Source organism: Bos indicus, chromosome 6 (genome assembly GCF_029378745.1).
Source record: "Bos indicus isolate NIAB-ARS_2022 breed Sahiwal x Tharparkar chromosome 6, NIAB-ARS_B.indTharparkar_mat_pri_1.0, whole genome shotgun sequence".
NCBI lineage: Eukaryota > Metazoa > Chordata > Mammalia > Artiodactyla > Bovidae > Bos > Bos indicus.
Window position 1 is genome coordinate 117,239,253 of NC_091765.1, and position 19,143 is coordinate 117,258,395.

Sequence of the window (19,143 nt, forward strand, 5' to 3'; positions counted from 1 at the left end):
TTTGCTGACCCCAAACACCCTGTGCCCCTGAGCTGGGCCTTGGCCACTTGTTTCCGCCCCGTGGGTTCTGCGCTCACGTGCGGCTCGGTGGGAGGATGATGGTCCCTGCAGATGCAGGCGTAGACAAGGGGCTGCTGGGCTGCAGTGGCTCCCGTCCGAGGTTCATCTCACCCCAGCAGGCACCAGACCCCCTATGCTGTGCACTGAATGTGTCCACTCTGCTGGGAGGTGGCCAGGGACAAGGGTTGAATGAGCTGCAGGCACAAGCTGGTGCCCTGGGACAAGAGGCTTCTCACGTGCGTAGTTGAGAAGGCCGCATGAAGGGGCACCAGGAGGCACAGCTGACCGAGGGTGGGGCAGGGGTGGCTTACGGAGTCGGGGCTGCAGTCAGGGAACTCTGCAGCAAACCTGAAGGGATGCTTCTGGCCAAACTGAGGTCAAAATGAGTATCCATAACCGTGAAGACTTAATCGACTGTAAAAAAAATCCACACATCCAGGTGACGCTGAGGAAACTCCGTCCCTGCCAACAGAGTGACAGTGAGAACAGGTGATGGACGGGAAGGAACTGGGGGCACCTGGCCTTCTCAGGAGGAAGTGGAGCCCATCCCAGGAAGCTCTTTAGGGAGAATTCCAGCCCATGGACTGGCTGGGAGAAATGCTGGGAGCCACCTGTGCTGGGTGCAGCCTCCCGGGATGGCCGTCATGGGGACAGGGAGCTGGAGTGGCCGGTGGGCAGCTGGGTGTGAGGGCCGCCAGCCGTGTGCCCCAGGCACTGCCTCATGCCCAGCCAGGGAAGTCTGACCCACAGGAGCCACCAGCATGTCCATGGCCGTGCCCCTCCACAAGCCACATGCAGCAGAGGAGGGCAGGGCTGTTCAGATGAGGCCTGGGGAGGGACAGCCAGATGGGGTCCTGATTTACAGCCTGTTCTCAGTGGCTGGGGACCTTCGTTCCCGGTGAGGGCACATGTTTTTACATGTGTGATGCCGCAGCCTCCCCAAGACGGCAGCAGAGAAGTAGCTGCGGCCAAGGGCGTTCATGCACCTGCCTGGGGAAGAGGACACTGCGAGGTCGGTGTCCAGCCTGGCAAGGTGGGCAGGCGGCCTCCACAGGATGGGAACAGGATTCCGAAAGCGAGGGGGCCAAGACGGAGGTGCAGACACACCAGCCCGGTGATGCATCCCAGGGGCCCTGAGGGGAAGGCAGAGGGCGAGGCCAGGCCAAGAGTCCAGGATTGGAGACTGGGGGCTCTAGAGCTTCCGAGGGCGGGCAGGGTGTTTTTGCCTTGCACCTTAGACACTGCGGCCCGCCCCGGGCCTGGGCGGGACCCCCATCTGCTTGCCGCGGGTGGGGGCGGGGCCAGATGGGCGAGGAGCGGAGCAGCGATGGAGGCGGGGCCGCGGGTGGAGGTGGGGCCAGGCTGGTGAGGGGCGGGGCCAGGTGCGCGGGGGCGAGGTCGCGGTGGGGGCGGGGCCAGGCTGATGGGCGGGGGCGGGGGCGGGGGCGGGGGCGGGGCGGGGCGGGGGCGGGGCGGGTTGGGGCTTGAGGGGCGTGCAGGTGCGGGCGCGCGGAGGAGTGGGCTGGCCACTGTCCGGCCCCGCTGCCTGGCGCCCCAGCCTACCCGCCGGGGCCCGTTTCTCCGGTTAGAGGCCAGCTCTGGGTCTCTGTCCTGTGTCCCAGGAGGCCGCCCCCGCGCCGGCCCCCGGACCCCTGGCTGTTCAGACAGCGCACCGAGCCCCCAGCCCCGGGCCAGGCCGGAGAGGAGCCCGGGGCGCGGCGGGGACGCTGCCCGGCCGGCGCTAGAGGGCGCGCCTCGCCCGCGCCTTCCGTGCTCTGGCCTTCCCTGGGCTCCTTGCCCTCTCCGTCGCTATCGCCGCGTGTCCCCCGAGCACTGGACACAAACACGGGGTCTCTGGCAGGCTGGAGAGGCTTGGGAGGGGCCGGAGGCACTTTCCCGAGTGGTCAGGCTTTGGGCGGCGCCGTTATCCAGAGGCAAGCCCCTACCTAGCAGCCTCTCCTGATCTCCAGAAAGAGGGCCCAGAAACCCCTCACTTGAAAGTTGAGCTGAACACAGCGATAAAGGGAGCAAGTTTCTTTGAAGCCAGAATAAAAATTCACAGTGCCCAGTGGCTGGCTTGTCCCTCAAGATGCTGGGACATGAGGGACAGAGGGGCACCAGGTCGCACACCAGGGGTGCATTGGGGAGCGACAGCCAGCCCTGGCCAGTGCTCAGTCCCAGGGAGTCCGCACAGCCACCTGTCCCTGAACCCACCCTAGCCTCCCCCTGGGCACCACCGTTGCCTCCTCCAGGAAGCTTTCCCAGACTCATCCCCACCACTGCTGCATGGGTGCTCTGCTGTCGTGCCTCCCTCAGTCTCTGAACTCTGCAGTAGGCAGGCCCAGATCCTGTTACTGGGCCTCAGCTCCCTGACTGACCAGCCAGAGTACTGGCATACAGTGCCTGCTGGAAGTTGTGCAGGGGGCGATGGTGGGGCCCAAGTGGGTGCCAGGCCTGGGATGGGGAGGGAAGCTAGCCAGGAGCAGGAGTGTGACCAGGACTGCAGATTGTTGGAGCCCTGGGCTTTGTTTACATGGGGTTCCATGGCCGGGGCTGGGGGTGGTGGGGGCAGCCACCTCGAAGCCTCCCTTTCGCCAGCTGACTGGGTCAGCAGACAAAGGGGATGGGGTGGGGGCGGGGGCCTTGGAACCAGCAACAGGTACCTGGACGTGACCCCCCCGAGTCCCTGAACTCCATGAGCTGGGGACAGACAGGATGGCCAGGCCCAGCCTCTCCTCACTGCCCCTTCCCACAAACACATCATCTGCATCCCCTGCCCCTGGATACCCCAGACCAAGGCAGTGAAAACCACCAGTGACCTCCTGTGGCGGGCCCCTGTGCCAGAGATCTGGGCCGGAAGGCCCCGGAGAGTGAGACCCAGGCAGCCAGTCCAGTCTGGAGGCCCCCGCCCCTGGTGCAACTAGGGAACCCACCCTCCTCAGGGGACAGATGATGGGACCTGTCCCAGGAGGGCAGGGAGGACCTGGGAGCTGCCTGCGACCGCACGACAAGAAAGACGAGAGAGACAAGAGAGCACAGATCTGAACCAGGTGTCTGTTTATTTTTTGGAAAGCACGTCTGCCGGTTTGGCCCCCACAAGGCAGGGGTCCCTGAGAACAGAGACTGCTCTGAGCCTGCTGACAAGCAGAGAACAGCCGCCCAAACTCAGGGCCGTTAACAGTACAAAAAGTAACAAAACTGAATCTGTGGCTTTCTCTCCCAAGCTTTGAAAGGTAGCAGTCTGAGCTATAAAAGTCTAGAAGCATTGCGTAAGAAGTGTTAAATCTACAGCAAATACATCTTGTAAAAACTCAATAAATTATATATATAGATATATATAAACTTGTAACATCTAATAACATCTGAACCTGCATGCAGGGGTGGCCCCCCCTGAAATTGCCTCCCTGCCTGGAACACATGGCAATTAGAAGAAATTGTATGAAAATACCAGCTTGCTTTGAAGTCTAAAAAAATAAATCTCCTAGAGAAAAATCCTATAGAAATCTACTTCTCCTGCAAAAGAAGGCCAAAGGAAATAAAATATCCTCATGGAATCATCTCAAACTATTAATGACCCTTTAGGGTGCCTGGGGGTTGGCTCCGGCCTTGGGGTGCAGGCTTGGAGGCACCCTCAGCAATCCCCTAAACGAAGCATAAACCTTTTCACTGTTAATAAGTTAAACCTCTGCCATGCGGCTGGCTAAACACTAGGGCCCTGGGGAGCGACAGGACATGGCTCTGGGGGTCGATAAATAACTTTACAAATATTCGGGGCCAAGGACAGAAAAGCCCCTCCCTACCCCGTGGTTTCTGCGTTTGTCTCAACAGCAGTCCCCTGGGCCTCCCCAGGCTAAGGGGCCCCGCCCCCTGCCCCTGCACCCTCAGGGTCCCGAGCCTCAGTTGTACCGGCCTGCCTTCTCCCATATAGATATTTATATATATATGTATGTGTATATCATATACACAGCATCTATTTATATAAATGTACACTCATTTCTGGAATAAACCTTTCAGATAGAAGTTAAAGGCTCCTGCCTTCAGGTACCCGTAATTTCAGTCTCTGTGGGGCAGGGTGGGGAGTGGGGAGGCCTGGAGGTGGGGGCTGCTAACACCCCAGGAGGAAGGTGCCACTTGTGGGGGAGGTGCGCCACACGGGGGCTTCCCTGTAGGCTCAGCTTGGGCGCTTGGAGGGGCCTCGGCCCGCTCTGGACACAAGAGCCTGGCCAGCACCCCCCACCCCGGTGCTCCCTGTGGGGGGCCGGGGGCGGGGCAGGGAGCCCGGAGAGGGGCCCCATGGGAGGAGCCCCTTACATTCTACGTTTGGTCCCTGGTGCTGCCCGTCCAGGTGGCCAAGAGGTCACCGCACAGCAGGGCGAGCACCCCAGGGACCCCAGAGCACACATGCGTGCGTGCACGCACGCCCACACACACACACGCACACACACACGTGACGCTGTCTGTCCATCCGTCCACCCGTTCCAGGTCTTGGGCCCGGGCCGGCGGGACCCGGTGATCATGGCACGCCAGCGGCAGCATGGTGGGCTGGGGTCTGTTCTCACATTGATGGGGGCTCGGCCGGCTGGCCGCGGCCCTTCACGTCCGCGAGCCTCCGCTGCCGGATGGGGCCGGGGGCAGCAGGTCGTGAGCGAACACGGAGTCGTCCCCCGAGGAGCCGGAGCTGGGGGTGTCCTGGCCGCCCGGCGAGTACTGCTCGAAGGGCACCGACAGGTCCAGGTACTCCTGCGGGCGGCAGGCGGGCTGCGGTCAGCGCGGCACAGGCTCCGCACGGGAGCCCTCGCGGGGCGGGGCGGACCCACACTCACGTCGGTGGACGTCACGGTGAGCACACGGTCCAGGTCCTCCACCAGCTGCTTGAAGGTGGGCCTCTGCGAGGGCGCGGCGTGCCAGCACTCGCGCATGATCATGTACCTGAAGGAAACGCAGGTCGGCCCTGCGCTGCGTTCCCAGTGCCCCGCCCTCGGGGCTGGCCTCCCCCTCCCCCGCGGCGGGCGCGCACTCACAGGTCATGCGTGCAGTTGGCCGGCTTGTCCATGCGGTGGCCTTCCTTCAGCAGCTTGAAGAGCTCCTCCACGGGGATGCCGGGGTACGGCGAGCCCCCCAGCGTGAAGATCTCCCAGAGCAGGACCCCGAAGGACCAGCTGTGGGTGGTGGGGGGCACGGCCGCGTCAGCCCTGGAACAGACCCGAGCGCAGGGCTCGGGCCAGGGGGCTGCCCCCAAGAGCTTCCCAGTGCCTGCCCCCAGCGGCCTGTGCTCCACCCCCCGCCCACGCCCCTGCGAAGTCTGGGGCCACATACACGTCACTTTGGTGGGTGTAGACGCGGTCAAACAAGGCCTCGGGTGCCATCCACTTCACGGGCAGGCGGCCCTAGGGGGAGGAAGGGGGCGTGTTGGCTGCCAGGCGCCCTCCTGGCTCGAGGGCCCCCACCTCCTCGGGCTGAGCTCACGTTTGTGGTCTTTTTGTAGTAGTCGAGGTTGTGCACGTCACGAGCCAGGCCGAAGTCGGCGATTTTCATCACGTTGTCCTCAGTCACCAGCACGTTGCGGGCCGCCAGGTCCCTGTGGATGCACTGGGGGTGGAGGGCGCGGGTTTGAGCCAGTCCCACAGCCTCTCCAACCACCGCGCCCTGTCCCAGCCCCCGGCCCCGCTCACCTTCTGCGAGGCCAGGTACTCCATGCCCCGCGCCACCTGGTAGGCGCAGGACACCAGGTCTTTGAAGGTGAGCTGCTCCTCGGGCAGCCGGCAGGTGTCGAAGGAGTAGTCAGTGCCCGGGGGCCGCCGTGCCCGCAGGTATTCCCGCAGGTTGCCCTTGGCCGCGTACTCCACCAGCACGTACAGGGGCCCTGGGGGCGCGGGAGGGGCTCAGAGGGGCGCCCTGCTGGCCTCCCACCGCTCCGCCCCCGCCCCCAGCGCCTGCGTGCGGCCCCCGCTCACGGCCCTCACCGCCCTGAGTGCAGGCTACTCCCACCGCTCCGCATGAAGCCCCACCCACCTCCCCGCGTGCGGCCCCGCCCACGTGCAGGCCCCGCCCACCGCCCCGCCTGCAGAGCCCCGCTCTCACCGCCCTGCGTGCAGGCGCCTAGCAGGTTGATAATGTTCTTGTGTTTTCCGATCATCTTCATCATCTCCATCTCGGACACCAGGTCCGATAAGTCCTTATCCGTGGCGTCATCTGTGCGGGGATGGGCAGCGGAGTCAGGCAGGGCCGTCCAGCCTGGCATGGGCCCCCTCGCCACATCCCACCCAACCATCACCTTTCAGCATCTTCACGGCCACCGTGACAGGCTTGGCAGCTCGGTCCTTGTCGATGCCAATGGCCTCTGCCATGACCACCTGGCCGAAGCAGCCCTCCCCGAGAGGCTTGCCCAGGGTCAGCCTGGTAGCAGAAGCAGAGGGGCCATGAGCACACCTGCCTGCTTGAGGCCCTCTTCCAGGCAGCGCGAGGTCAGGCCGCCGCCTCCAGGAAGCCCTCCACACTCGCCCCAGCAGCCCTGCTAATGGTGATAAAGGACACAACGCCCTGACCTCGACTGTGAGGGCACTTTTCCAAGAGTGGGGTCCCCCTCACCCGTCTCAGAGGGGGCGTCCAGCCCCATGTTCATCAGAGGCCTAACTGGCTCCCATCTGAATTCAGTCAGGCCCGAGTGGGAACCCCTCCCCCCCATGGGACCCCCATCCTCTGTGCCCCCACACTCCCGACCGGGGCAGGGCCCCAGGCCTGCGCACACTACTGACCGGGCCCGGGACAGCTCCCACTTGGGGTCGGCGGGCAGCTCGAGCTCAGAGACGTTGGCCAGGGTGGGGCCCTCGCCCGAGGACAGCCGGGCAATGCGTACCAGCGGTGTGTTGGAGCTCATGGATGAGCTGGACTCCAAGGACACCTGCTGAGTCGGCAGGGGCAGGTTGGTGCCGCGGGGCCGGGCAGCCGGGGCCCGGAGGGCGGCTCCCACGGACCACACGCCCGAGCAGGGCCTGACTTCTGCCCCTGTGGTGCTGAGTGGAGGTTTTTAACACGTTTTGCCCCGGAGTAACCTGGCTCTGCGGGGTGACTGTGAAGACCAGGGAGGGCTTGGCTCACACCCCTATATCCTCAGACTCTACAGACCGGACGCACTCGGGGGCCAGGGCAGCGGGCCGGGCAAGGGCACAGGTGGGCTCGGAACCTGGTATCTACTTTCTGTTACCTGTCGCTTGAGCGGGAAGCGGGAGACCTTGTGCACCGCGGGCGAGCCCAGGCCCTTCTTGGGGGGGCTCCTCAGGCGGTAGAGCGTAACGGCGGCCACGGCCAGGATGAAGAGGAGGAAGCCCAGGCCGTAGCTGAGGACACCCGCGAACACACCGCCAGCCTCACCGGCTTCCACCAGCTCCTCCTCAGCTGCAAAGACACAGGCGTCGGCAGCCTGGCCCAGCATCGCGGGAGCCCGCGCGCTGCCCCAAGCCGGAGCTGCGGGCAAGGTGGGGGGCCCAGGACAGGGTACAGACCCCACCCCCGGTGGGGTTGGGGGGAGTGCCAAGGCCTCATTGAGTCTTCAGCAGCCAGAAGTGCGCAGGCCACGAGGAGCAGACAGACCCAGGAGAGAAGAGAGCCCAGCAGAGCCAGCAGCACCCTCACCCACCACCCGGGAGATGCCAGTACCACCGCATCAGCTGCCGGGGACCCCGCTGGGCCGGGGCGCTATGGGGGGAGGCCCATCTGGGCTGAGACAGGGCCGAGTGGACTTTGCCCGCAGGCCGGGTGCAGAACCCGGCTGGAGGGCTCTGCAGTCCCCTGGCCTCTCCGGCGGCACTGGCGCGTCCCGAGCCCCAAGAGGACAGAGCGAGAGCAGCAGAAGCTGGTACCTGGCAGCACCACCAGCCACGCAGAGTGATGGGAAAACCCGATAGAATTGCCCGCCAGACATGTGTACTCCCCCGCGTCCTCAAAGGTGACATTGCGCAAGGACAGAACCTCTAGCTCCTTGTCGGTCGTGTTAGCGCCCGCCGTCTACAAAGAGAGAACACAGCGCGATAGGAGAGTGCCAAGAGCAGCCCACGGGCACCGCAGCCAGAGTCCACTCGGCACCGATCCGGCCAGGCTGCAAGGAAAACGCCGCCACCACCACCGCGACTGCGGCCACCGCGGCCGAGCGGCCTCTGCCCCGCGCGTCCACACCGAGCCCGAAGCCAGTCCCTCCACCGGCGAGTCCTCTGTCCCAGGTGAGCCAGACGTGTTGGCTGTCAGCATAGCAGGCAGGGCGCACGTGCACCGGGGGAAGAGGGCAGGCGGGGGGGCAGGGGGGTTGGGGGGGGTGCGGCAACAGGGCCGGGCAGAAGTGAGCAGCCATGAGAGCCGGGGCCAGAGACAGAGGAGGGGACAGAGAGACGGACAGACAGAAAGAAAGGGCGCAAGTGTTAGAGCAGCTGCAGACGGGTGCTCAGGCCCGGCCCTGGGGCAAGAGCATCGGGGGCACAAACGGGGAGCAGGTGGGTCAGCGCAGGCCGTGGGGGATCAGAGCAGGCAGTCACAATGGAGGCCAGGGGGGTCAAGGTGCAGAGGCGGCCACGCCGGGAGCACAGTGTGAGCCAGGGTCGTGGGGCGGGATGGTGGGGCGTGCGGGTGGGCACAGGGCCAGGGCATCGGAGCTGGAGCTCGGCGTGCCAGGCAGGCGTGGGACAGAGCTGTTACCTGCTGGGGGCCCGTGAACACGCAGCCAAAAGGCCTTCTCAGCCACGCCTATGAAATTGGAGGCTCGACAGAGGTACTCGCCCCCATCACGCTCGGACACATTGGCCAGGCGGAGGCGGGCGTCGGCCTCCGCACTCTCACTGATCCACGACTGCGGGGACAAGAGACCCGGCTCAGGCGCGGGGGCCCCGCCGGACACACGGGCGTGACTGCCGAGGAGCTGGCCCTCGCCCAGCCCCGAGGAACGGGTGGGCAGACCAGGCGGCGCCAGCCAGGAGGGCTGCCTGGAGGAGGCATGGAGACACCTCACGGCGGGCACTGTGCTCACACTGGACACAACTGCCCGTCATGCACCCCCGCCGCCCGCTGACCCTCAGAGAGGCCCTCCTCGGGGCGCTCAGGCCGCCCACCCCTGGGGTCCCAGCCACAACGCTGCCAGGCCTGAGAGCTCCGGGCACCGCCCCGCCCCCAGTCTGTACTCCTGATCCCGCCCCTCAGCCCCATCGTGTGTCTTAACAGATGTTTCTCTTTGGGCGGCAAATGTCGCAATCGCCCCAACTCGGGTGGCCCCCACCCCCAGGGCCGTGGGAACCGAGCGGACACAGCCCTGCCCTGAGGGCCCAGGGAGGCGCCTGGGCAGGCGGTGGAGAGCTCCGCTCTGGGTCTGCAGGCCAACGCGGACAGACCCTGCCCCCCAGGCCGACCCCGCTGCATCTCCCCCAGGCCCAGCCCGACAGGCCTCCGGCCTGGCACACCCTCCCCGCCCAGCCGGCCAGCGGCGGTGCCCACCTTGAGCACGGTGACGTAGGGCGTGCCGTCGGGCCCCACCTTGCTGCCGTTCACCTCCACGTGCTTGAGCCACTGGATGTGGGGCTGGGCGTCGCTGTAGACCTTGCAGTGGAACTCCACATCGCTGCCCAGCACGGCTGTCTGGTTAGCGGGCAGCCCGGCCTGTAGGATGGGCCGGTGCGGAGAGCGCTCTGCGGGGCGCGGGGAGGGCTTCAGAGGCTGCCGGCCTGCGCGCCGCCCCCGCCCCCGCCCCCGTGTCCGGGGCCTCACCCAGCACGTCCAGGGTGTAGGTCTGCTGGATTCTGCCGAACTTGTTCTCCACGACGCACGTGTAGTTGCCGCGGTCCGAGGGCACCACGCTCTCCATGACCAGGCTCCACTGCTGCTGCCGCAGCTGCAGGTGGACTCCGGTGAGCGGACGGCGGGCGCCGTGCCCCCCACCCCCCGCCCCGCACCGCCCCCCTCCGCGGGCCCACCTTGATTCCCCCGATGCGGTGCTCGCCCCGGAACTCCTTGCCGTTCTTCAGCCAGGTGATGGATGGCGTGGGGTTGCCAGCAGCTGGGCAGCGGAAGCGAACCGTGTTGGCGGCCGGCACCGCTAGCAGCTTCTTGTCCATCCGCTCAGGCCGCGTCCAGTAAGGGGCCCCAGCTGTCCGGGGAGGGAGGGAAGGCTGTGACGGGGTGGGGTGGGTAGAGGCTTGCCTGTCCCTCTCCAGCCTGTTTCCCGCCTGCGGAGGGGATGTCAGCCTTTTGAAGATCCCCGCCCAGGGCTGGACGAGCTTCCAGTAGCCTGAATGCCACCTCCTGGCACGCCCAAAGCCAGGTCCCCTCACTTCCCTCAAACGCCAGCTCCAGTTGGGGGGTCCAGGGCACCGCACTGTGACCCAGGACGCAGAGGTGTCTCAGGATCACCACCCACCTAGGTGGGCCCATCGGGGTGGGCCCACCAACTGGCACAGGGACCAGGGCACACCAGGTGAGGACGCCCGGCTCAATGGATGGGCACCACCCAGCCACCCAGAGAACCCGGAGCCTTGAGGCTGGCTGGGAGCCCGTGGGCATCTGCGAGACCGCAGGCCACGCTCTGCCCCGTGGGTGACAGGACATTGGGAGGCCCTGCTCCCCACCCTGCCTTCTGGGACTGTCCAGCCCCACCCTCACAGCCCAGCTGGTTTTTCTCCTTTGGGGGCTGGGCTGGTGAGGCCAGCAGCCCCACCAGCTGCCTGGCTCCCTGTGCTGCAGCCACAGGGGAAGACCACCCCCAGAGTGGGCGGGACCCACCAGGGTGGAGGGAGAAGACGGACAGGGCACCCACTGGGTCCCCTCACCTCCACCCCACATCTCGTGGCATCGCAAACTCAGCTCCTCCAAAAACAGCCCGCCTCCCCAGACCGGCCCCTCCACGCTGGGCAAAGCCCCCTGCCACTTGCTGTTCCAGGCCCAGGTACCTGGGTGCTGGCACCCGCAAGCTGCCACCAAGAACCACTGCGGCAGCCCCTTCCCAGTACACGCACCTGCGCCCGACACCCACGGCCCGCTGGCATCCATGGCCCACTGGCACCCAGACACCCTGATGCCCACGGCCACGCTGGCACCCAGACACCCACAGACACCCTAACACCCACAGCCACCCAGACACCCTGACACCCACGGCCACGCTGGCACTCACAGCCACGCTGGCACCCTGACACTCACAGCCATGCTGGCGCCCAGACACCCAGAGACACCCTGACACCCATGGACACCCTGACGGCCACACTGACACCCACGGCCGCATGGACACCAGACACTTACAGCCACTCAACACCCATGTCCTCCCCCTTTTGCCTAGGCTATCCCAGGTGCCTCCCATTTGTCTGAACCCGTCTGCCTCCCCCTGCCCTGGTTCATGCCACGCGGGAGTGACCCCAAGCCTGGCCCCCCAGCCCTGGCCATACCAGCCCCCTGGGTGCTCCTGGAGCCCCGGCCCCCAGCCCTGTAGCACAGTGTGCCCCCCACGCCTCACCTGCCCCCAGAGCCTGGGGTGGGCACCCGTCACCCCACACGGAGGCGGTCCCCGGGCCTCGGTCTTGTGGGGCGGGCGGGGCGGGGCCCCAGTGGGCAGGCAGACCCCCACTTGCGCAGCCCCGTGCACCTGGAGCCCGGTCTCACCTGTGTCCTCGGCCTCGTCGTCCCCACCCTCGTCGTCCCCTGAGGACGGAGCATCTGTAACGCAGGTGAGAGGGCAATGCGAGGACTGGCCTATGGCCGGGCCTCCCCGCACCTCCCCACCGGAGCGCCCTCGCCACTACCTGTCACGCGCACGCTGAAGAGGCACAGCAGCCGCTGGGAGAGGCGCTGGCGGCAGCTGTAGGCTCCGGCGTCCTCGTGGGAGGCGTTGAGCACCTGTAGCCGCTGCGGCCCCACCAGGACGCGGTCCGAGGGCGCCAGGCCCACGCCGTCCTTCACCCAGACGGTGGGCTCTGTGGGCACCCCCGCCGGCAAGCGGCAGCTCAGCTCCACGGTGTCCCCGCTGCCAAAGGCCCGCTCCTGCGGGCTGGGCTCGGGGCCCGGGACCTCTGTGGGCAAGATGCGGGTGTGAGGCAGGTGTCCCCACACAGCACCGGACGCACCGGGCCGTTTGGGGCCTGGAGGCGGGGACCGGGGAAGCAGTCCTGCCAGCCGTCCCGTAGGGCGTGCCGGGACAGGGATGACCATCAGCGGTGCCAGGGCCGACCCTCCTATGTTGGCGACCCGCAAGGAGACGGGTGGGGGCCTGTGCCAGTCAAACGCTGTGTGGACACGGGACACTCTGGAGTGTCGTGAAGTATTCCTCCTGCTTTTTTTCCAACCACTTGGAAATGTTTAAGATCCACGCTGACCTCACAGGCTCAGCATGCGGGAGGTGGGCGCGCATGTGTGGCTGACTTCGTGGAGACGTCAGCTGGGGATGACACAGGGAAGGGACAAGGCAACTCATCCCAGGAGGGGGTGCCCCTCACCCCGGGACCTGAGAACAGATACTGCCCAGCATACAAAGGAGCACCCCAAACTTCCCAGAACGTCTGGGTGCTGAGACGGGAAAGGCCGGCCTGGGGTGGAGGTCCTCAGGGGCCTGGCCGGTCTACACGCCGACGCAGAAGGGAGCGTCTTGGACCTCAACTAGCCTCGGCAGTGAGCACCAGGAAAGGGATCAGAAATGCATGCGGGTGTGGAACCGGGTCTGGCTGGTGGGATGAGGGGACTGAGAACCCCACGTTACAGACGCAGACGCAGGTGGGAGGAGGAGGGCTCCAGGCTCGGCTGGCGGAGGGGCCAGCATAGGGCCCCCAGGCCAGGCGGGCAGCCCCAGCCCACCTCCCCCGCAGGTGCCAAGAGGCTGGGCTGGAGGGTCCTTGCGGATGTCCGCTAGGCCCCCGGGCCCTCCCCCTGCCCAGCGCCCACCCAGATCCCAAGGGGCCAACAAGGCCCAAGACCCAGGGGCTGACCGCCTGCCCGGGTCTCGCTGCCAGGGCGGACAATGCCTGGGCAGCCTGGGCTTCAGGCCCGGGACAGGGCTGGGTGGTCCTGCCGCGCAGACCCAGCTGGGTTCGCCGCACCCTTACTTGTCATTCTGCTGACGCGTGGCCTAGATTCGAGGCCCAGCTGCCCACTCTGGCCACGCCAACTCCTCGGACAGGCCCTGCTCAGCCTGCCCACCTCGGAGGCCCACCGGCTCAGGGCCCACCAGGGGGGTCCTTCAACTGTCTGTGGCGTCTGCATCCCCTGGGCCCCCAGGCAGGGCTCCCGGCCTGACAGGCAGCCCCCAGTCCCAGCCACGGTGTCGTGTGGGGACCACCCAGGGCTGGGAGCCGGCTGAGGCCCCCCAGAAGGCCAAGAACAGGCTAGCTGTGGCCGCCTCGGCCTCAGGCCCCGGCCCAAGGGCAACAGCGGTTGGTTCTGGGTTGGTCTGGGAGGCGACGGCAGATCAAGCCACCCGCACAAGCATCCGCTTCAACCCGGTCCAGCAGGGGCTGGGAGGATTCAGAACGGACCCCAGGCCGGACTCGCCTGCAGTCATCGCTGGTGGGGGGGCGGGGGAAGGCGGGGCCTGGACCCAGCCGAGGGCCAACCTCTGACCTGCCCGCCATCCTGCCCCACCGCATGGCCGCAGACCCGGGCGGGGATGATGGGGGCATCACTCCTTCCCGCAGGTCCAGCCCACCAGGCCCACCCTGCGCCACAGGGGACCTGGGGAGACCAGGAAGGGCCAAGAGGGTGGTCAGGTAGGGAGATACAGAGTGACGGACAGGACACAGCGGGCAGTCTGCCTTGGGGTGGGGGGGAGGGGGCACGTGCCGGAGACTACTCAGCCCCCTGTCCCCAAGGACTTCGGGAAAAGCCTTCCTTGATCCATACAAGAGGGCCTTCCCATACCCGCACAGCCACAGGGGCCACACCTGGCGGACAACAAACGTCATCTGTGCCCGGTGGGTGCCGGGTGCCACGTGCCAGCGTCTGTCCCCGAGGGCCCACAGCACCTGCTCCCGCCTGCACCCCCAAAGCCTAAGCTCATTGAGGGGCGCCAAGGGGTACCACGCCCTGGAGAAGCCACGCCAGGCCCTCCTCTGGCCCTGTCTCCCAGGCCCAGAATCCCCGTGACACTGCCACTCACCACCGGTGACTCAGTTTCCCCCACTGTCAGACAGGGAGGCCACCCAAGTAGGGGACTTGAGACCCATTCTGCCCTGGGGCTATGCCCCAGGATTGCTGTCCACCCGGCCAGAGCTGGAGCCCATCTGTGGGGAAGGCTGCAGCCTCTGCTGGGGGAACTTGCTCCTGGTTTGGAGTCACTACAGTTGTTCTGTCGCTCAGTCCTGTCCAGCTCTTTGTGACCCCAAAGACTGCAGCACGCCAGGCTCCTCTGTCCTTCACCATCTCCTGGAGTTTGCTCAAACTCACATCCTACAGTTCACTCATTCACTACAGCTGAGGCCCCCTCAACGCATGGGAGTGTGCCCGGGTCGGGGGAGACCAGGAGAACAAGGATTGAATTCAGACCTGACTCAAAGGAGCCCCCTGGAGCTGCTGGAAGAGAAGAGCCCTCAGGTCCTGGACGCGCAAAGCTCTCCGCCACCAGGTACATGCTTTCAACAGCCCAGAGGGCACCCCAACAGGGACCCTGAAGTCAGGGCCTTCCCCTCTCTCCCCCGGCCCCACCTGGAAAGAATCTGAAAGGTTTGGTAACAAAGTTAGAAAAAGAAAGGGGTGGGATTCGGAGGCCTGACTAATTCGGAGGCTAATGAGGGTTTACAGGATTATCCAGCCTAATCCTCCTACAACTGGCCACCAGGACTCCTGGACGGGCAAGGAAACTGAGGCTTCGGGCAAGCACCCGACCTGGGGCCCAAGCAGGGCCTGGGGTTAAGGACCCGCCCCTGAGAGAGGCTCCCCACCACAAGCCATCATTCACTTCTGAATCCAGGCCGCCCCTCCCCCAAACCACTGCCTGGCACTGTGTCCCCACCTCCTCAACAAGACCCCAGCTCCTCTCTGGGCCCAACTGTAAAATGGGGTGTGCTGGGCCCCAGACAGGGCCCCACATGGGACTTGAGGGCCTGAGGGGTAGGGCGGGGACGCTCTGCAGCTCCACACAGAGGCTCAGAGGCCAGAAGTCCAGCCTCGGGCTCAGCCCAGGTTAATGAACCACCCAGAGGCCCGTGGGGCTCAAAGTCCAGCCCTGCCGAGGAGCAGGCAGGGGAGGCTGCCACCAGGGCCTTCCTGAGACGTGCCCTGAGCCCCCAGGGACCCCTCCCTGAAGGGTAGGGGCCCCTGCCCATGCCCTCACTGAGAACGTGGCTCCACGTGGAAAGGAAGGCTCCCGGGATGGCCGGGGCAGTCCTGCTGCGGAACCTCCTCCACTGTCCTTGACCTCTGCCGGCTTCGCGCCATAACTTATGGTCCTGGGAGAGAGCCAGGCTGGGACCTTTGTAAATTTCACGAGGCCTCTGCAGCTCCTTCAGGAACCGGATTAAGTTTATTGATCTTTCAACTGGCTACCTGTTTCGCCAACTTTCCTGCAGAGGCAAGGGCCCGGTCCTCGGTCTTTCCACCCCAGGCCCGCATCTGGTGGGGACGCCGGCAGTCCCTTAAGGTGGGGCGGGGGTTGGGGGGGCCCGCTGCCCGTCCCCCCCCCCCCCGCCCCCGCAACCCCAGCCCCCAACTCTGCGCCGCAGGGGGTCCAGGAGGCCCGGGCCCCGCCCTCCGCCCCTCCCCCGGGGCTAGTTGACATTCCCCAGCCGTAGGGAGTAATATCTTTATCTGAATACGAATGCTAATTCGGCCCCCCCACCCCCCGCGGCCGCCTATTCGGCGCCCCTGGAAGCGGGGGCCGCCCTAGCAGGCGCTAAAAGCGCGCGCTGACCTCCCGACGGCCTCTGTCACGCCGCTGAATGACACGCACATTCAAGCGCCGGGCCCACTTTCATTCATAAAAAAATGACATTGTTCCGGGAGGCCGCCGCCGCCGCCGCCGCAGGAAGGGGCGCGGGGGGCTCGGGGAGGGGCGGGCCGCCATCTGCCTGCGTCCAGCCCTCGGCCGCCGCCTCCCTGGCACCGCGCGCCCGCAGCCGCCCGGCTCACACCTCCCCGCGAGGCCGGGCCGCCATCAATGCGCGTCTGTGGCCGCGCCGAGGTACAAAGGAGCGGCTGTTCGGGTCCCGCCCGGGTGGGGCGTGAGCTCACCGGGCGAAGGCCTCCCTCCGCGCGGCCGCTCGGCCGCGGACCGGGGTGCGCTCAGCCCTGGCACGCGCCGACCCCCTCCAGCGCCCCAAAGTCTTCGGTCTCCAGGGGGGCGGGCTCCCTACGGCCGCCCCCCGGGCCTCCCCTCTCTGCCCGGCCGCCACCGGGAGCCTGGCAGAGCGCGTGCCGGACGTGGGCACCCGGAGCGCTCGGCCGGGGGGCTGTGCGCGCTTGCACCTCGGGGGGCCCGGCGCGTGTGCGGGGCGGGGCCCGGCGCCAAGACGCGCTTCAGACCCTCCGCTGCCGACCGTCGACGTCCCGCCGAACCTTGGTCGCCAGAGGGGGACCACAGCCCCACGCCGCTCGGGCATGCGCGCTAACCACTTCCCAGCCCGGCCTGGCGCCCCAGGGGGGCAGTCATCTTAACTCACGGGGCGTGAGAGCTGGGATGGGGGGAACGGAGGCACTAGAAGGTGTCACCTGGTCGTGCAGGCCACTGAGGGGCTGGGGCCCAGCCGCGGGCTGACGCACTTTCATACCCTCCCTTCAAAGTCCAGAGTCTGCTTTGGCTGCAGCTGGCCATGAACTGGGGCCCGAAGGGGGCTGGGGAAGCGGCACCAACAACAGCAGGAACTTTCTGTCAGTGCGGACCCCGCAGAACAATGGGAATCGTGGAGACGCAGCCCCCAAGCCCTCCCGACCGCGCCCGGGGGGCCGGCTGGGGAGCGGCGGGGGGCGGGGAGCGCGGATGCCACCGCGGTGCCCAGCTCGCCGCCACAGCCTCGTACTTGGGTGGCAGCCCTGCGGCTCCAGGCGCCCCACAAACTGCCGCGCCAGCTCTGGCCCCGATCCCCGGGGAGGGCGGGCGGCAGAAACCCGGACGCCGGCCCCGCGATGCCAGCGCAGAGCGTGCCCTGGGGCCCACTCAGACATCCAACGCCCCACACCCACCTCGGCGCCCGTTCCCCGGCCCCGCCGCTGCCGCCCGCCGGGTCCCCGCGTACCTGCCGCTCTCCGCGCGACGCGGGGCTCCACGCCCGGGGACCCGAGGGCGGCGCCGGTCATGACCGCCACTGCCACGCAAAACGCGAGGGCGCGAGCCGGGGCGCCCATCGCGGGGGCGGGGGGTGCGGCGTCCTCAGGCGGCGCGCGCCAGCATGCTGCCCCCCATGGCCCGGCTCTAGCACCGGCGGGAGGAGGGCGCCGCTGCGGAGTCTGCGGGAGGAAGCAGGCAACTCGTTACGCGGGCGGGCCGGGGCGCGCAGGGGCGGAGGCGGCGGTGGCCGGGCTCCCGCGCCCCGGCCCCTCCGATCCCCGGCCGCCCCGCCCGCCCGCCGTCGCCGCCCAGGGCTCCCGGGCCGCTTGGCGCCGGCCGCCGCCTCCCCACCGCGGTCCCTCCTCCCCCTTCCCTCCCTGGCTGCTGCAGAGCCCTCCCAGGGCGGCGACGGCGGCGGCGGCAAACTTTCCAGAGCGGGAAGCCCGCGCCCCGGCCGGGCCCCACCGCAGACACCGCTTGGGATCCGAGCCCGCCGCGCGCTCCGGACCCCTCGCGCCCGCCGGGTCCCCACGCACCGACCTGGCGGCCCCGGGCGCCCGACTCGCTGAGCGCGGCTCCCGATCGCGCCCGCCGCGCGCCGGCCCAGCGCCTGCGCCTCGTCCCTCCGGCCGTCCGCTCGGCAGTGCTTGGTGCGCCCGGCCGAGCTGGACCGCGCGGCGTCAGCTGCCCGCGCCGCCGCCGCCGCCACCGCGCACTGAGCCCGGGCGGCCGGGCGCGCAGCAGCCAGTGGGGGCCGGCCCGCTCCCGCCCCGCCCCGCCCCGGCCACGCCCGCCCCGACTCGTGGGGCGCGGGGAAACGCCCCTCCCCTGGGGCGGTCCGGGGGCGGGGCCGCGGCCGGCCTGGCCCCTGCCAGCGGAGGGGATTAGAGGGGGCGGGGCGGGGCGGGGGCGCCCGGCGGTCTCGGAGGGCGTGGGAGCCGGCTCCTCCGCGAGGCCCCCCGTCGCACCGTCGGGCCCCCCCGCACAGAGAGGCCGAGCGCGGGTTTCTCTGCACAGTGCGCTGTCCCGGTGGCCACCGGGCCGCCGACCAGGGGCTCAGGCCCGGGGAAGGCTGGGTGGAGAGGGAGCGTAGAGAGGGGTGGTCTCTGCGGGTGAGACTTGTCAGGGAGCCTTCACCGAGACGGAGCCGCACAGGCTAGGCCCCTTGGCGTGAGCAGCCCAGAAAGCCTGGAACCAAGGCCAGTTCGGCCTGCCCGCCTGGGGTTGGGATGCTAGGGGCCTGCACTCCCGGGAGCTGGGGGCCTGCTGCTGCATTTATGAAGCGCCTGCTGCGTGCTCGCAGAGCTCAGCTGCCTGAGTTCCTGGCCTCATCCATGCACACTCCACCCCAGGGAAAGTTTGGAGACAGGGTGCTTGCTGCACATGAGCGTGGAGAGCGCGGCTGGGCGGCCCTGGGTGCAGGACCCCAACTCTGGGGCTCTGAGGAAGGCCGAGGTGGGGGGCTGGTGGCAAAGCCTGAGATGCCTGGAGTGGGCAGAAGAGGACTTGGGGCACGTAAGGCAGGAGGCACCTGCAGGAGCAAGGTGACCCCTGGGCCTGCCTCTGGGCCCCCCAGGCAAGCACCTCTGGCTTCTCAGACTCCGTGTGCCCATCAGCAAATTGGTCAAGGAGAGGGCCTCTGACCTGCTGCTCCAGCCATCCGCTGTTCCAGGTGCAGCCTGGAGACATCCCAGCCTTTGGGGCTAGACCTTGGGACCCTGAAGTGTCACAAGGAAAAGTCAAGTCTGACTCTGTGTTGGAACAATTTGTTTGACTTGCTTGCCGTTCCTTATTTTTTTTATCACAATCATACAGAATGACCTGCCTTGGAGAATCCTGCTCCTCTGCCTGTTAAAAAGTGCCTTGGTTGCAAA

The 19,143-nt window shown here is 67.3% G+C and overlaps 1 protein-coding gene across 6 annotated transcripts; it reads right to left on the reverse strand.

Annotated features, from left to right (window-relative positions):
- Positions 1–3,100: 3,100 nt before the first annotated feature.
- Positions 3,101–17,973, reverse strand: FGFR3 (fibroblast growth factor receptor 3). Of its 6 annotated transcripts, none has more exons than XM_070791943.1 (18): positions 17,810–17,973; positions 17,238–17,448; positions 11,826–12,092; positions 11,686–11,739; positions 10,011–10,183; positions 9,805–9,928; positions 9,574–9,725; positions 7,920–8,064; positions 7,265–7,455; positions 6,816–6,964; positions 6,335–6,456; positions 6,142–6,252; positions 5,733–5,923; positions 5,527–5,649; positions 5,377–5,447; positions 5,082–5,219; positions 4,884–4,989; positions 3,101–4,800 (listed from the first exon to the last, which is right to left on the reverse strand). In XM_070791943.1, the coding sequence occupies exons 2-18, from the start codon at positions 17,344–17,346 to the stop codon at positions 4,654–4,656; spliced, it is 2,373 nt and encodes a 790-aa protein (XP_070648044.1). In that variant the 5' UTR covers positions 17,347–17,448; positions 17,810–17,973; the 3' UTR covers positions 3,101–4,653. The 6 variants fall into 6 exon arrangements, with proteins under 6 accessions (XP_070648044.1, XP_070648043.1, XP_070648041.1 ...); XM_070791942.1 differs by lacking the exon at positions 7,920–8,064 and adding an exon at positions 8,746–8,896; XM_070791940.1 differs by having other exon boundaries at positions 9,535–9,725.
- Between the last annotated feature and the right edge of the window lie 1,170 nt (positions 17,974–19,143).

Bases quoted from the DNA above. Each gene is read 5' to 3' on its own strand.
- FGFR3 (XM_070791938.1), bottom strand. From the start codon at position 17,346: ATGGGCGCCCCGGCTCGCGCCCTCGCGTTTTGCGTGGCAGTGGCGGTC. The intron at 10,184-11,685 runs GTGAGACCGGGC...CTCCCCGGACAG, and splicing joins CGACGAGGCCGAGGACACAG to CTGGGGCCCCTTACTGGACG. The intron at 7,456-8,745 runs GTAACAGCTCTG...GTGTCTTTGCAG, and splicing joins TGTTCACGGGCCCCCAGCAG to CTGAGGAGGAGCTGGTGGAA.